The sequence below is a fragment of the Fragaria vesca genome, linkage group LG6, assembly GCF_000184155.1.
Source record: "Fragaria vesca subsp. vesca linkage group LG6, FraVesHawaii_1.0, whole genome shotgun sequence".
NCBI classification, from domain to species: Eukaryota; Viridiplantae; Streptophyta; class Magnoliopsida; order Rosales; family Rosaceae; genus Fragaria; species Fragaria vesca.
This window is the reverse complement of record NC_020496.1, coordinates 9,984,472-10,000,164: the sequence shown is the minus strand read 5'-3', so window position 1 is coordinate 10,000,164 and position 15,693 is coordinate 9,984,472. Positions and strand designations below refer to the sequence as shown.

The window sequence follows — 15,693 nt, the reverse complement described above, 5'->3', positions numbered from 1 at the left end:
AATGAATTAATTTCGTTTTCCATTCCAAGGGGTTAATTGGTTGTACATAGAGACACGAAAAGAAACAAAAAAGAGACCTAACTGGAAATTTACTCCTTTACTTTTGTCAAGGGGTGGTATTTCAATTCTATTCTCACTGTCAAAGCCACAATTACATAAATTATCCTCTAATAAATTTTAATATTGTACGTATTTGAAAATTATAAAGGAGCAATATTGAAAAATAAAACTTTGTACTTCATTATAATGACTTACAAATATTACAATGTAAATTACAAATTCGCTCCGTCTCTCTCAGAGTTGAGTATCCCCAAACCCTAGGGTTTGGCGGCGAGGCGGCGGTAATTCGACTGCGGGATCTCTAGGGCGCACTCTCGGTAGCGTCAGGTTCGTGCTTCTCACGGAAGAGGCTTCTCAAGGCATCGACGACGAGGGAGGTTGTGACGAGGTGATTTTCGTTTTCAACGGAGGCTGAGTTTCAGGGAGTCAACGACGGTGGTGTGTCGTTCGAACCGGGTGTGTCAAGTTTGATTGACGGCGGGCTAAGGAGAGGAAGGTTTTTGGGGTAGAGTTTCTGATCACCGACGGCTGAGGGGTCTGCGGCTCAGCGGCGATGGCAGTTTTGAGAGGTAGAGGTTATCTGTGATTGGTGACGTCTGAGAGCAGCGGCTACTAGGTTGCTCTAGACTTGCCCTAGTTTGGTGTGACCTCTTCGCGGCGGCGCTATGACACCACGGCCAGGCAAGCCACCAGATTGAGCCGGCGGCGGCGGAATCTCTAGAAGACCTTCGTGGCAGTCGGGTTTGCATGGGTGACTGAGGGAGGAAGACGGGCCACTGGGCTGTGCCCTTCTGGGCTTCCCTTTGTGGTTTTGTTGTTTGGCCTTCTTCCCCTTTCCTCTATGTGGGTTGGGCTTCTGTTTGGGTTTGGGTTTAAAGGGGAGATAGATGTAGATCCCTTTTACCCTTTAACAACAACTCTCTTTCTTTTCAATTCGATGAAAGGTACACCATGAGATCTTAGACCTGATTCGATTGAAAGTGGAGTTGTTTGTTAAAGGATAGAAGGTTATATGCTTTTTTAGTTGATAGATCCACCTTTTTGGATGTAGTTTTAAGGTAGTTTCTTCAATCAATTCTTAGATGTAGTTCGTATTTAGTTATCTAGCTTTGCTGCTTGTATGGTCTTCGGACTATTCATGCTTGACCTTTTGGTCGTCATGATCTTTGATCAATGGAACCATCTCCTTTCGCCTCAAAAAAAAAATTACAATATAAATTAATATACTTGATTCCTTCATTTAATTTCTAATATGTACTAAACACCCACATGGAAATACCAAAGCATATATTCCATTCCATATCTGTTTGGAAAGGAAACCCTAAACATATTACCATCTTTACTTTCTTGCTAACCAAATGGGCCTTCTTATTTGATCTAGTTGGACACATACTTTTTGTTTTTAGCAGTTTTTCAGCTTTGCATTTTATAATCAGGTTTGTCCATTAAATAAATTATTCATTTATCTCTAAAAAAATAAAAAAATAAAAAACCCACAACAACAATCGCCCCCAACACTTCATTTCTTCACTCACTACTCGCTGCTTAAACCCTAGTTCATCGTTTCATTTTCAGACAGTGATAGTGCAATGGAGGAAGCAGCCCTACCCGAAGAGATAATAGTGCATATCCTCACCTTCCTGCCCGTGAAATCCTTACTCCGATACACCTGCGTTTCCAAACGCTTCCATTCCCTCATTCTCTCTAACCCCAAATTCGCTCAATCCCAATTCCGAGCAGCTCGTGACCGCAAAACCAATACTCAGAGACTCCTCTACTCCACGAACGCCCGTAAACTCGAATCCCTAGATTTGGATACGCCCTTGTTTGGAGATCCTTCCACTGTCAGAGAGCTCAGATTTCCTTCCCAGGCACCGTCCCGTGATGTCTCGCTACTGTGCTCGTGCAACGGTATTGTATTCCTCGCTTTTGGCGCTTTTTTTGGTGTGTACATATTTTATATGTGGAACCCTTCAACTGGATTCTTCAAGAAATTACCTGACCCGGATTTTTTCCCATATAATTATGAGGTCCTCGCTTATGGCGTTGGGTATTTTCCGGCCACCAATGACTACAGATTTTTCGTAGCCTCCGCTGATTCTTTATCTGTTGACAAGGATAAGGCCGCAATTTTCTCGTCCAGAGCTCACGCTTGGGAAACACTTGAGGAGGTCGATTCGGATGAGTTCTCTTTTGTCTCTGATCAGGGGATTCTTTTGAAAGAGGCACTTCATTGGGTGGATAACCGAGAGGATCAAATCTTGGCTTTTGATTTGGGTCAGGAGGAGACGCACAAGTTTAGGAAAATGTTGCTGCCGCGGGATTTCAGTGATGACGGAGGTTACAACTATGAGAACCATCTTGGAGTTTCTGCTGGAGGATGCCTGTCTCTAGCTCATAATTTAAGGGCTTCCCTTGACTACATTGATGTATGGGTCATGGGAGAGTATGGTGTGCGTGACTCGTGGACTAAGCTCTTTAACTTGAAGCTTTTGGATCCCCCTAAGGACGTTCGATGGTATTACAATCATGTCTTGGTTCTCGAAACTAGTATGGTTACCCAAATATATGTTGGCGAGAGGAGAAAGGTTAAGGTTGGGTTGATAAAGATTGTACAGAAAGAAGAAGACAAGTGTAGCCGCGAATCGTATTATAAAGTTAACCGCGAATGGATTACCATGATTGACTATCAAGAGAGTCTACTTTGGATAGAGGATTAGTCTTCTTTTGCTCTCTGCATACACTACTGGTTAGTTACTCCTCATTTTGATTGTGCTTTTGTGCATTTAAGTATTATTTGTTGATTTACTGATAGTTAAAATTACGTCCTGTTTATTGCTTACTGAATATTCAAATGCATTTGAAACTCAAACAAGGTTTGTAAACCAGCTTAGTTCCTTATACCGTTACTTACGCCATATGCATGCTTAATGCTTGACTGGCTGATGCAGGGCAGAAAGTGGAGTTTTCTGTCTTGTGGCTACATTAGGGGAAAACTAGAGAGCGAAGATCTCAACAAAAACAACCAATAGCAGGCATTTGAGTTCCAGGACTGAGTATTCCAAAGAAACTCTATATTTTCTGTTTGAAATTTGACAAAAGCTCCCTACAAAAAACTCTCCAAATAGCTAGATATGGTAGGTTACAGCAACCCTAATAAAAGCAGGAAACTAGCAATACAAAACAAAGAACAATAAATGATAATAAAACTCCTAATTTTAGGAGTCTTTTAGATATGCTGCTGGCCTGCTGCATCAGTGGCTTTGTGTGCCAGCATTTTCTTCGGAAATTTTGCTAAATACTCCACATTGATGATGACAGTATGGGATTAATCTAAGGGTTTGGTTTAGGGTATCTCTTTTGATCAGCATAGGGTTAAATGTTACCGATCCCCTTAAAGTTTTAACCTGAGGGCTTGGTTCATGGAGCTTCTTATTATGGAAATGCATAATAGTTGTTTACGACTTAGAAGACATTAATATGTACAATTAAGTATCTCATTTCCACAGCATAGAGTTAAGTGCTACCATTTCCCTCAAGAGTTTTTAAGTAAACTGTGTAGAATCGAATATTCAGTATATATTTTAAGTTTTCAGAGTCACTCATGGAAACTTTTGTAAAAATCTATTTGGAAGAAACGTAAGAGAATATATTTGTTCAGTAAATCATTTGCTAGCTCTTGTGCATTTTTATCACTTCAAGTGGCCACAAATCCATGTAATCTCTACTTTCTACTAAGGCTGAGTCAAGGAATTAAACTTTAGACTTAAGTAGATGGATGTTTGCAGGCATGGTTATGTGGTTGTTTGATGCGCACTACTCCTGTAAAGAGAAAATGGAATAAATAATTGGAGCGACTTACCAAATAACTCATAAGTCCTTGTTTGTAAACTTGCTATTGTAATACTGAAAATTCAAATGAGATACTGAGTCTCTATGTTTACTTGTTTAGTTGCTTTTAGAAGTATTAACTGAAACTGAGCATGTGAGTTTTGAACCAGTACCTCATGTTCTACATTGAACTAAATTGAACCAATATGTGCCATATCAACCCTCCATAAAAAAAAACAAAAAAAGTTTGTATAGCTTCGATGAAAATATTAAAACTCAGTTGCTACAAATCTCATTATGCATTAATAGTTTCTGTATGTTGGACACTAGTTCTCTCTACTCAGCTACTATTTGGGAAATGCTTCCTCTGAGTGCCCCTTTGCGTTTAGTTTTGACTATTTTTGTTCCTATCATTACAGGAATTATGTGTTTTCATCCGTTTTATGCATTAGTATCCCTCACCATCTTCATGTCAACTCACCTTATTCGTTTTAGCTAGGGAGTATATTCTTCTGTGCGTTGACATCCCTCGCCATATGTGGAAAATCTTAAAGTCTTGGAGTGTTTTCCAGGGAGATCTCTTTTCTTTTTTGGCGATATCCAGGGAGATCTCTTGTGCTTCTTGAAATAGCGTACTATTATATTTCACCTAGCTATTGAAAGTGTTATTTTTTATATTAGAGAACATGGAGTCTCTTTGGGTGGTAGGAACCTCTTTATATTCTTGCTCTTTACTGCATGTTTGAACGTAGCCTCTGAAATCCCAAGCAGTAACAAAAATTGACAAATCATCCATAAGCTTAACGGAGCAGCTTTCCTCTTTTGGCTTTAGTTATACAGTAATTTCACATTTTCGCATCATAGTATATAGTTTGTATGTCCTTTAGAATACACCTCTTAGTACACATGGTATTATACTATTATGGTAAGTATTACTTTTGTTTGTGATACCGATCAATTAGAGGAAATAAACCATTTTTCTTCACCTCTTTATCTTGACTTTTGTTTCGGTTCTCCTTGTTGTTTTCAAGAAGCAGAAAGGAAAGACCGTTCATCTTGGTTGATCATTGACTCATTGGCTTTCATAAATTTGCTTGACAGATGAGTAATCTTTTAATTGTGTGTTTTCGTTGATTTTGCAGGGGCTTTCGGATGTACATTTGCTAGAGCAAGCTTTATGGGAGGGTTCTTTGATCTAGTGGTGATGTGGACATTTGTCCAATGGCCGGGTGCAACTGCTTGGATGCATATTTCTTGTTTGATGGTGTTTTGGATGTACAATTGCGATAACAAATTTTATGTTTTGGTGAAATTATGACTATATATTGAGTTGTGTAGTTGGGTTTCAAAAATGGAACTCGTGGTACCAGCTTGTCAGTTACTCTTTTTTTGTTGTTGTATAGATTGGAATTACTTCATTAGGGTTATAGCCAATAACGGTCTACCTGAGCAATCTAAAATCTACTCACATATAAAGCAAACAATTTAATCCAAATTACAACTACGAATTTAAAAAAAAACAACTGCAATTTTACGTTTTAAAAAGTGGACATGAATATTTAAAAGCAAAATAACCTACTACACCTCAAACATAATTAAATTTTTAACTGTTAGAGACCTAAAGACCATATGATGTATTTGTCTATAAGAAGAGAGAAGATTACTCTAGGCTTTAAGAGGGATCTATTAGCCCATAATGAGCCTAACAAAGGCCCTAACCCAGTAAAAATCCAGACCAGAAAAAGGAATGGAAGTAGGCCCAAGCCAATGGCCCAGCCCATTCCCACTACCCTAATCCAGAACCATACCCAGATGTGTCAGGACCCGAGCTCGGCCCATCTGAACTGTCGTCGTTGCTGCATTAATCTAGCGGCCTCCCTGATGCCACCATCTTGTCCAAACCTCTGCAAACTACGCTCTTGAAGAATTGCCTCTACGAACCGCCTCTGAAAATGAAAATTAGAATCTACAAAACTGATTCTAACAATTTCTTGAATCAGTCCCTACCGCCTCTCTTTGAGCAGCCGCTGATAAGGGAAGGAAACAACCCACCGTCAATCAGATCCGAGACAGCCGGTCTGAGCGTCACACCAACCGTCATCGACTCCTTGAATCGCCGCCTTAGTTGAACGAAAAAAACTCGCCCCGTCACAACCTCCCTTGTTGTCGATGCCTTGAGCAGCCTCCTCTGTTGAGAAACCCGTGTTGAGGTATGAATCTCACATTGAGAAAATAAAATCTTACCTTTGGGTTTATAAGGGTTTGGGCTACTTTATCCATTACAGTCGGACTACCACCGTCTCGCCACCAACCGTAAGGTTTGGGGATACTTAGCTCTCTTAGAGAGATGAAATGAATTTTACCTTCGCACTTTGGATTATGATTTTCTTTTTCTAACTTACTTTCTTTTGTTTGTTAGGTTACAATGAATCGTTAGCTTGTCAGTTACTCAGTTACTTTTTTGGTGGATGATGGATCAATATGATTATATTTTTTTTGTGTTAATGTAGTGTTTGAAAGTATGGTTATGATTTATAATATTAGAAACATATCTTATAGCAACAAGTCTCTTAATTAGCTTGAGGATCAATTGTTTATCTTGAGCTTTGCCATTGAGGGCTGTCATATGCAAAACTTAGAACCTACAACCTTCCACTTATAAGAGAATACTTATACTACCGGACCAAACGGTGCTGAGCAGTTGATTGACGTCGAAACTGCCGTTTTGATGGTCACGTGAGCTTTTAGCAGGGATTGGAGGGAAACACGTGAGAGAAGAAAAGAGTATTGGGCTCAAGCCCTGTCTGTGTTTTAAGGCCACAACAACAACCAACACTCATCAGTCTTCAGTCACTACACGCCCTAGTTCATCGTATCGTTTCCAGACAGTGAGCAATGGAGGAACCAACCCTACCGGAAGAGATGATAGTGCTCATCCTCACCTTCCATTCCCTCATTCTCTCCGACCCCAAATTCGCTCAATCCCAATTTCGAGCAGCTCGTGACCGGAAAGCTCCAAATAGCAGACTCCTCTGCTCCTCTTGTTTTAAACTCAGAGCTCGATTCGAATCAATAGACTTGGAGTCGCCGTCGTTTGGAGATTCTTCTTCTGTCAGAGAGCTCAACAGTGGGCTCCTTAGTGTATTACTGGGCTCCTGCAATGGTATTGTATTTCTCGCTTTTGATTACAAAATATTTTACATGAGGAACCCTTCCACTGGTTTCTTCAAGAAATTACCTGACCACCCTGGGTTTTCCCCACATTTAAATGAGCTCGTTGCTTTTGGCGTTGGCTATTTACCGGCCACCGATGACTACAGAGTCCTCGTGGTCTCCCATATTATTGAAACTAAGGATGAGGCCGCCATTTTCTAGTCTAGAGCTCACGCTTGGAAAACACTCGATGTCGATATTATTTTCGATGTGTATTTCCCTGTGGTCCCTTATCGTGAGGGGGATTCTTTTGAATGAGGCCCTTCATTGGCCCGATTTGGACAATGAAATAGTGGCTTTCGATTTGGCTCTGGAGGAGAAGCACGAGTTCAGGCAAATGTTGCTGCCCCCGGATTTCAATGATACTGACGACTATGAGAACCATCTTGGAGTTACTGCTGGAGGATGCCTGTCTCTAGCTCGTTATCTGCAGGTTGCAGTTGACTTGGTTACTGCTGAGTGCTGACTGGGTTGATGTATGGGTCATGGGAGAATATGGTGTGCGTGACTCATGGACTAAGCTCTATAAGTTGAAGTTTTCGGATCACCCTAAGGATGGATGGAATTACAGCCTTGTCTTGGTTCTGGAAGCAAGTATGGTTGCCCACATATTTCTCACCGCAAGACCAAGAGTATGTTGGTAAAGATTCTTCGGGAAGAAGAAGGCAAGTGTAGCATATATGGAGGAGTTAAAGGCTCTTTTCTTAACATGATTCAGTATCAAGAGAGTCTACTTTGGATAGTTGATTAGTCGCCTTTTGTTCTCTGCATACACTACTGGTTAGTTACCCCACGTTTTTATTGTGCTTTCATGCATTTGAGTATTATTTGTTTGTGTATAGATAGTTAAGTTTCCTCCTGCTTATTGCTTACTGAATATTCTAATGCATTTGAAACTCAAACAAGGTTTGTAAACCAGTTTAGTTCCTTATACCGTTAGATGTGCACGCCATATGCATGCTTAATGCTTGACTGGCTGATGCAGGGCAGAAACTTGAAGTTTCTGTCTTGTGGCTAGATTAGGGAAAAAATACTAGAGAGTGAATACCTCATTGATAACAAGCAATAGCAGGGAGATAATTGCAGTAGGATTAAATTAGGAACGAGTCTATTTGAGTTCCAGGGCTGAGTATTCCAAAGAAACTCTATATTTTCTGTTTGAAATTTGACAAAAGCTCCCTACAAAAACTCTCCATAGCTAGATGTGTTAGGTTACAGCAACCCTAATAAAAGCAGGAAATTACCAGAAACACACCAAAGAACAAGAAATGATGATAAAACTCCTAATTTATTTTAGGAGTCTTTTAGATGCTCCGGAATCACTGGTTTTGTGTGGCCAGCGTTTTTTCAGAAATTTTGCTAAATACTCCACATTGATGTAGACAGTATGGGATTAATATGAGGATTTGGTTTATATACTTCTTATTATGGTGATGCATAATAGATGTTTACTACTTAGAAGGCATAAATATGTGCATCTCTTTTGGTCAGCATGTAATTAAATGTTACCGATTCCCTTAGAGTTTTAACCTGAGGGCTTGGTTCATGGAGCTTCTTATTATGGAAACGCATAATAGTTGTTTACGACTTAGAAGACATAAATATGTACAAGTATCTCATTACCACATCATAGAGTTAAGTGCTACCATTTCCCTCAATAGTTTTAGTAAACTGTATACAATTGAATATTCAGGATACAATTTAGTTATTCAGTGTCACTCATGGAAACTTCTGTTAAATTTTATTTGAAAGAAGCGTGAGAGAAACAGTTGTTCAATCAATCATTTGCTAGATCTTGTATGTTTTCATCAAGTGGCCACAAATCCATGTAAACTCTACTTTCTACAAAGGCTTAGTGAAGTTATTAAAAGAAGTGCTTTAGACCCAAGTAGATGGATATTTGCAGGCATGGTTTTGGGGTTGTTTGATGCGCACTACTCCAATACAGAGAAAATGGAATAAATAATTGGAGTGACTTACCAAATAACTCATAAGTCCTTGTTTGTAAACTTGCTATTGTAATACTGAAAATTCAAATGAGATACTGAGTGCCTATGTTTAGATGCTTTTAGAAGTATTAACTCAAACTGAGCATGTGTGTTTTGATTCAGTACCTCATGTTCTACATTGAAGTAAATTGAACCAATATGTGCCATATCAACCCTTCTTAAAAATAAAATAAAAATGTTTGTATAGCTTCAATATTTCAAAGCTCATTTGCTACATATCTCACTATGCGTAAATTGTTTCTTATGTTGGACACTAGTTCTCTCTAGTCAGTTACTGTTTGGGAAATGCTTCCTCTGAGTGCCCCTTAGCATTTACTATTGACTATTTTTGATCTGATCATTATTGATCCGATCATTATAGGGTGTATGTGCTTTCATCAGTTTCATGCATCAATATCCCTCACCATATTCATGTCCACTCGCCATATTCGTTATAGCTAGGGAGTATGTGCTTTCATGCATTAAGCATCCCTCACCATATGTGGAAAATCTTAAATTCTTGGATGCTATTTTCCAGGGAGATCTGTTGTGCTTCTTGAAGTAGTGTTCTATTATATTTCGCCTATTAAGAGAGTGTTATTTTCGATAATAATGAACTTGGATTCTCTTAGGGTTGTAGGAACCTCTGTTTATATTCTTGCTGTTTGCTAGCCGCTGAAATCCCAAGCAGACACATAACTTGTCAAATCATCCATAAACTCAACAGAGCAGCTTTCCTCTTTTGGCTATATTTACATCATAGTACAGTTTGTTTGTCCTTTATAAAAACACCTCTTAGTACAGATGGTATTATGGTAAGTATTACTTTTGTTTGTGATACTGATTGATTAGAGGAAGCAAACCCATCTTGACTTTTGCTTCGGTTCTCCCTATTGTCTTCAAACAGCAGAAAGGAAAGACTGTTCATCCTGGTTGATCATTGACTCATTGGCTTCCGAAAAATTGCTTGACAGATGATTAATTGTGTGCTTTCTTTGATTTTGTAGGGGCTTTGGATGTACAATTGCTAGAGCAAGCTTTATGGGAGGGTTCTTTGATCTAGTGGTGATGTGGACCGGCTTTAATTCAAAGCTAGTTATATCTTTGTCTAATGGCCGGGTGCAACTGCGTTGATAGCATATTTCTTGTTTTATGGTGTTCTGAACTTAACAGAAGCAAACATGAATCTGACCATGGAACTAAATTTTATTTGGGTTCAATGTAGCACTATAATTTTATCCAAGATAGGCTAATATATGGACGAAATTTCTAGTTCACACCAACTATGAACGCTGTGATTATTATAGAGAAGTGAAATTTGCACTTTTTATTTTACAATCTAGACTCATTTTTACTTTTCTTAGTAAAACATGTGTTTTGTCTTTATATAAAAGTTTAACCGAAAAAGAAAGATGGAGTGAGGATCGTAAAATGATGAGTGTAAGTTTCAATCCTTTTATAATAAAGCATCACAAGTGGTTCGAGTCTACTTATTTCCAGCTCACGAACTTAGCGGATACAAAGCTATATGATAACACATAATTTTTTTGATTTGGCACTTCGATATATGTTAGCGGGATTGGAGGGAGGGTGATTATATTCATATCTCTAAAATGGTTATTTGTAGTTAAATTGTACCTCAACAAATTTTTGTAGTTTTTTTTTTGGTTACTGTACCTCCACAAAACTTGCAAACAATTCACTAACACAATATGACAGAAGAAAAAGACCAAGTATTGGGCTCAGACGAGTGGCGTAGGGAGGGTAGGGCGAGAAGGGTCAATTGACCCATCTAGCTATTTGAATTAAGCAGCCATTGGTTGAACTATTTGGTAATCACATATATAAACTATAATTAATGACCCTCCTCACATAAGAAAATCTGCAAAATTGAAACGGAAGATGATCAAAAGTTTTGATCTTATGGCCCATTCACCCCACAAGTCCAGTGTTTGGACGGGTGTCCACCATGTTTTAACTTTTTACTGCATTTTATTTATTAAGTGGCCAATTAATAATGATTCTGTCTCATAAATCAACACAGTTAAACAATATATATTTAGATTTATACACCCTTTTTTCACTCATGGTCTCTAGCAAATCAAGTCAAAATTAGAAGAATGTAATATAAAGTAATATATCTAATATTTTTTTTAACAATTGATGTAATTTATGTTATTTGATGAATTCGAAGTTCATCTTTGTCCAAAACCCCCACCAATAACCAAGATTGATTGGGTTAAATAATTTATCAAATGCTGATTTAGTGTGAAGGATATAGGTTACTTAAAAAGAATTAAGTTATGACCCTTCTAAATAATATTTCTGGTTACGCCACCGCTTAGACCTGAGTCTATGTATCAAACCCACAAGTCCACAACAACAATCCCCCCAACACTCAACTTCTTCAGTCACTACTCGCTGCTTGTTCATCGTTTGGTTTCCAGACAGTGATAGTGCAATGGAGAAAGCAGCCCTACCTGAAGAGATAATAGAGCATATCCTCACCTTCCTGCCCGTGAAATCCTTAATCCGATTCACCTGCGTTTCCAAACGCTTCCGTTCCATCATTCTCTCCGACCCCAAATTCGCTCAATCTCAATTCCAAGCAGTTCGTGACCGCAAAACCCTCGATCACAGACTCCTCTACTCCATCGACGGTCCTCGGTTCGAATCCCTGGACCTGAAAACGCCGTCGTTTGGAGATCCTTCCTCTGTTAGAAAGCTGAAGCTGCCTTTCCCGTCACCTTCTTCCGCTGTCGTGCTACTGGGCTCTTGCAATGGTATTGTATTCCTCGCCTTCGCTGAGAAGATATTTTATATGTGGAACCCTTCAACTGGTTTCTTTAAGAAAATACCTCACCCGGGTTTTTCCAAAATTGATAATGAGCTCCTCTTTTATGGCGTTGGCTATTTGCCGGCAGCTGACGACTACAGGGTTTTAGTAGTCTCCATGGATTGTATTGATGTCAAGAATGAGGGTGCCATTTACTCATCCAAAGCTCACGCTTGGAAAACACTTGAGGCCGATGTGTTATCTATTATCTCTTATCAGGGGACTTTTTTGAAAGAGGCACTTCATTGGCTCGATACCCAAGATGAAATCGAGGCTTTCGATTTGACACAGCAAGAAGAACACAAGTTCAGGAAAATGTTGCTGCCGCGGGCTTTCGAGGATGGAAATTTCAGCAGTGTTGGAGTTTTTGCTGGAGAATGTCTGTCTCTCGCTCATTGTCCAATGGCTGCAGCTGACTGCATACTTGTATGGGTCATGAGAGAATATGGTGTGCGTGACTCGTGGACTAAGCTCTTTAACTTGAAGTTTTCGGATCCCCCTAAGGACCTATGGGGTTACATTCACAGAGCTGTCTTGGTTATGGAAACTGGTATTGTTGCCGGGATTTATGTTGACGGGAACGACAAAGATCTTGGGTCGGTAAAGATTCTTCACAATGAAGACAAGTTCAGTTTTTATAAGGTTGAGGGCTATTGGCTTAACTGTATTCAATATCAAGAGAGTCTACTTCGGATAGATGATTAGTCCTTTTAGCTCTTTGCGCACAATTCTGGTTAGTTACTCCTCTATAGTCTATATGACTCTGGTTTCATGTATCTGAAAATTAGTTGTATTATTATGGTGAAATTCGGCTAGATAGCAATAGGATGCCTTTGAGGATACACAGTAGTGATCTAATACCAGCTCCTTTTTGTGATGATATGCAAAACAGACTTTCGGCTTGTCAGTTTCTATTAGCGACTAATTGGAGTTCCTCCATAAATGTTTGTATAATAAACCATTTCCTAGCTCTTATAAGTTTAGTATGTACATGTAAACTCTCCTTTCTACTAACGTAGTGCTTTAAAATGCTATAATCTTAACAGAGCTCTAGAATAAGATGATTGCGCTCTGATTGCATTGCATCAATGTTTGATGGTATATATCAATATGAAGAACATGAAAGAATTATTGAAGTGAATTATCAGATAATTCATTAGTCATTGTTTGTACACTTGCTATTGTAATACTGAAAGTTCAAATGGGATTCTGAGTTGTTATGTGTAAATCATAGGTTATTTAGAACTGGAACTGGGCATGTGAGTTGTGAATCAGTATTTCATGCTCTAGACTAAGGTAGATTGAATATATGTGCTAATGAACTCCATGAATTTATTTATTTTTCCAGGTTTGATTGAAAATATCAATCTGATTTGCTTCTGCTATTGAGCTTTAAGGGAGTTTTCTTTGATCTAGTAGATGGTATGGACTAGTTTCAGTTGGAAGCTAACTATATATATATGTCTAATGGCTGCAACAATATATGTTGATCTATATTTATCTCGTTTAATCGTCTATGTTGGAATTTCTGTATTATGCTATAAGAAATTTATTTGTTGGTAAAATTATGTTTATATATCAAGTCTTGTAGTGGAGTTTCAAAGTGGAACCTTGTTGATTGGCTTGTCTATCACACTTTATGATGGATCAAAGTGTTGCCTTTTTTTCTTGAGTAGAAATAATGAAATTTCAAGGAATGGTTGTGCATGTGGATTTTATGCTGAAATGTACTGTTATGTATCATTGATCTCAAGTTTTGAACCGATTGATGCAAATACAAAGCTGTACAATGGACAAACTGAAGTTGAGTTCAATTCATTTCATGTAGCATTGTGCTATGTTTAGTTAAAATGCGGCTCAATAAGAACCGATTGTCTAGTTCATACCAACTATGAACATAATGTGATCGTTTCATGTCACAGCATCTTGAATAGGTAGAGCCCCATCCTTTTTAACTTTGACATTAAGAGAGAGACCAATCAACTTCAGTAATCTTTGGGAGGTGTCCACTAACCCCACTGCAAGATAAGCTCAATTCCGGGAGCTAAATTGATACGGAAGCGTAATCACGATAGAAACAAGGTTTCGTCAAGCGTCGAAACCTTATGGGGTAAGCTAGAATCCACTAGCAAAACACAGGCACAAGCCTAAAACACAGAGTTTCTACTCTAATTTTTTTGGGTTTTCTTATTGATAACTTGAATGAAAATACAATTTAGCAGGGGCCTTATATAGGCATAGAAATAAACCTAATCATACTAGAACTAGGAATCATTTATTCTAAATAAAACTTAAATCCTAATGAAAACATAGAAAGTAAAATAATCCTAATGCTGATAGAAAATATGCAGGAACAAAGCTACTGCTTTGCAGATTCAAAGCTGCTGCTTTGACTTTGTTTTCTTTGCCTTCCTAGCAAGCTGTGTCTTAAATGTTTGTGCAAGCTGTTCTATATCAGTCTCCTCCACTTTAGAAGAACTCGACCTCGAGTTTATGTCAGGATAGAAAGCGTCATCATCATCAGCTTGATAGGCATGTATGTCACTAACGTTGAAGGTCTTGGATATTCCCATAGTATCTGGCAGATCAATGACATATGCATTGTCATTGATTTTCTTGATAATTTTGTACGGTCCATACTTCCTGGGCTTGAGCTTGTTGTAGGTGCCGATAGGAAACCTTTCTTTTCATCAGAAAATCATCACAGTGTCTCATTCGCTAAAAATCTTCTCACGCCGATGAGAATCTGCAATAGCCTTGTACTTCACATTAGTAACTTTCAGTTTCTGCTTAACCTCATCTTGGACTCCCTGTACCTCTCTTGCCATTGACGCAGCTGCTTCACTAAAGTCCTTAGCCTTTGGAACAGTAGCCAAGTCAACCACAAGCTTAGGAGGTGAAACATACACCACTGAAAATGGTGTCCTTCCAATGGAGCTGTGAACTGAACCGTTATAGGCAAACTTAACCTGAGGCAGAACAACATCCCACTGCTTTGGCTTGTCTCCACAAGTACTCCGAATCATATTCCCCAATGTTCTATTAGTAACTTCGGTCTGTCCATCGGTTTGTGGATGAGCGGTACTGCTTCGGTTGAGCGTAGTCTCAAATATCTTACCACAAAGTAATCCAAAAGTGGCTTAGAAACTTGGTGTCTCGATCAGAAGTAATAGACTGAGGCACTCCATGCAAACAGACCACTTCTTTAAAGAACAATCTTGCAATGTGAGAAGCGTCAGATGTCTTCGTACATGGTATGAAGTGTGCCATCTTTGAAAACCTATCCACCACCACAAATATAGAGTCAACTCCTCGCTGTGTCCGAGGTAACCCTAATATGAAGTCCATGGTGAGGTCTTCCCAAATTCCCTTAGGTACTGGCAGAGGCATATAGAGTCCTGTATTTTCAGATCGTCCCTTAGAAGATTGGCAGATGTAACACTTACGGACGATGTTTCCCACTTCTCATTTCAGCTGAGGCCAATAATATCTCTCCTCCAGACTCGCTATAGTTTTATCCCTGCCTGGATGTCCACTTAAGCCTCCTCCATGTAATTCTCGAATCAACATCTCTCTAAGTGAAGACCTTGGTATGCATATTCTATTTCCTTGAAAAAGATACCCTTCTTTGATGAAGAAGTCGTTGCAGGGTTCTTGCTTCACACACTTGGCCCAAATTTCTTTGAAGTCTTCATCTTCCTCGTAAAGCTCTTTCAAAAAATTCAAACCCAATAAACCTCTTGAGAAAGTGTCACCAATAGTTGG

The 15,693-nt window shown here is 38.9% G+C and overlaps 3 protein-coding genes across 3 annotated transcripts; all 3 read left to right on the top strand.

Annotated features, from left to right (window-relative positions):
- Window positions 1-1,578: 1,578 nt before the first annotated feature.
- On the top strand, window positions 1,579-5,269 carry LOC101295434 (F-box/kelch-repeat protein At3g06240-like). The gene is made up of 2 exons (XM_004302782.1): window positions 1,579-2,809; window positions 5,034-5,269. Exon 1 carries the CDS (start codon window positions 1,650-1,652, stop codon window positions 2,778-2,780), a length of 1,131 nt encoding a protein of 376 aa, XP_004302830.1. The 5' UTR covers window positions 1,579-1,649; the 3' UTR covers window positions 2,781-2,809; window positions 5,034-5,269.
- A 1,517-nt stretch (window positions 5,270-6,786) lies between these two features.
- Window positions 6,787-7,266, top strand: LOC101302966. The gene has a single exon (XM_004305194.1). It carries the CDS (start codon window positions 6,787-6,789, stop codon window positions 7,264-7,266), a length of 480 nt encoding a protein of 159 aa, XP_004305242.1.
- Window positions 7,267-11,447: 4,181 nt separating this feature from the next.
- LOC101302681 (F-box protein CPR30-like) lies at window positions 11,448-12,633 on the top strand. The gene is made up of 2 exons (XM_004305193.1): window positions 11,448-11,875; window positions 12,017-12,633. The coding sequence occupies exons 1-2, from the start codon at window positions 11,554-11,556 to the stop codon at window positions 12,631-12,633; spliced, it is 939 nt and encodes a 312-aa protein (XP_004305241.1). The 5' UTR covers window positions 11,448-11,553.
- Window positions 12,634-15,693: the final 3,060 nt, after the last annotated feature.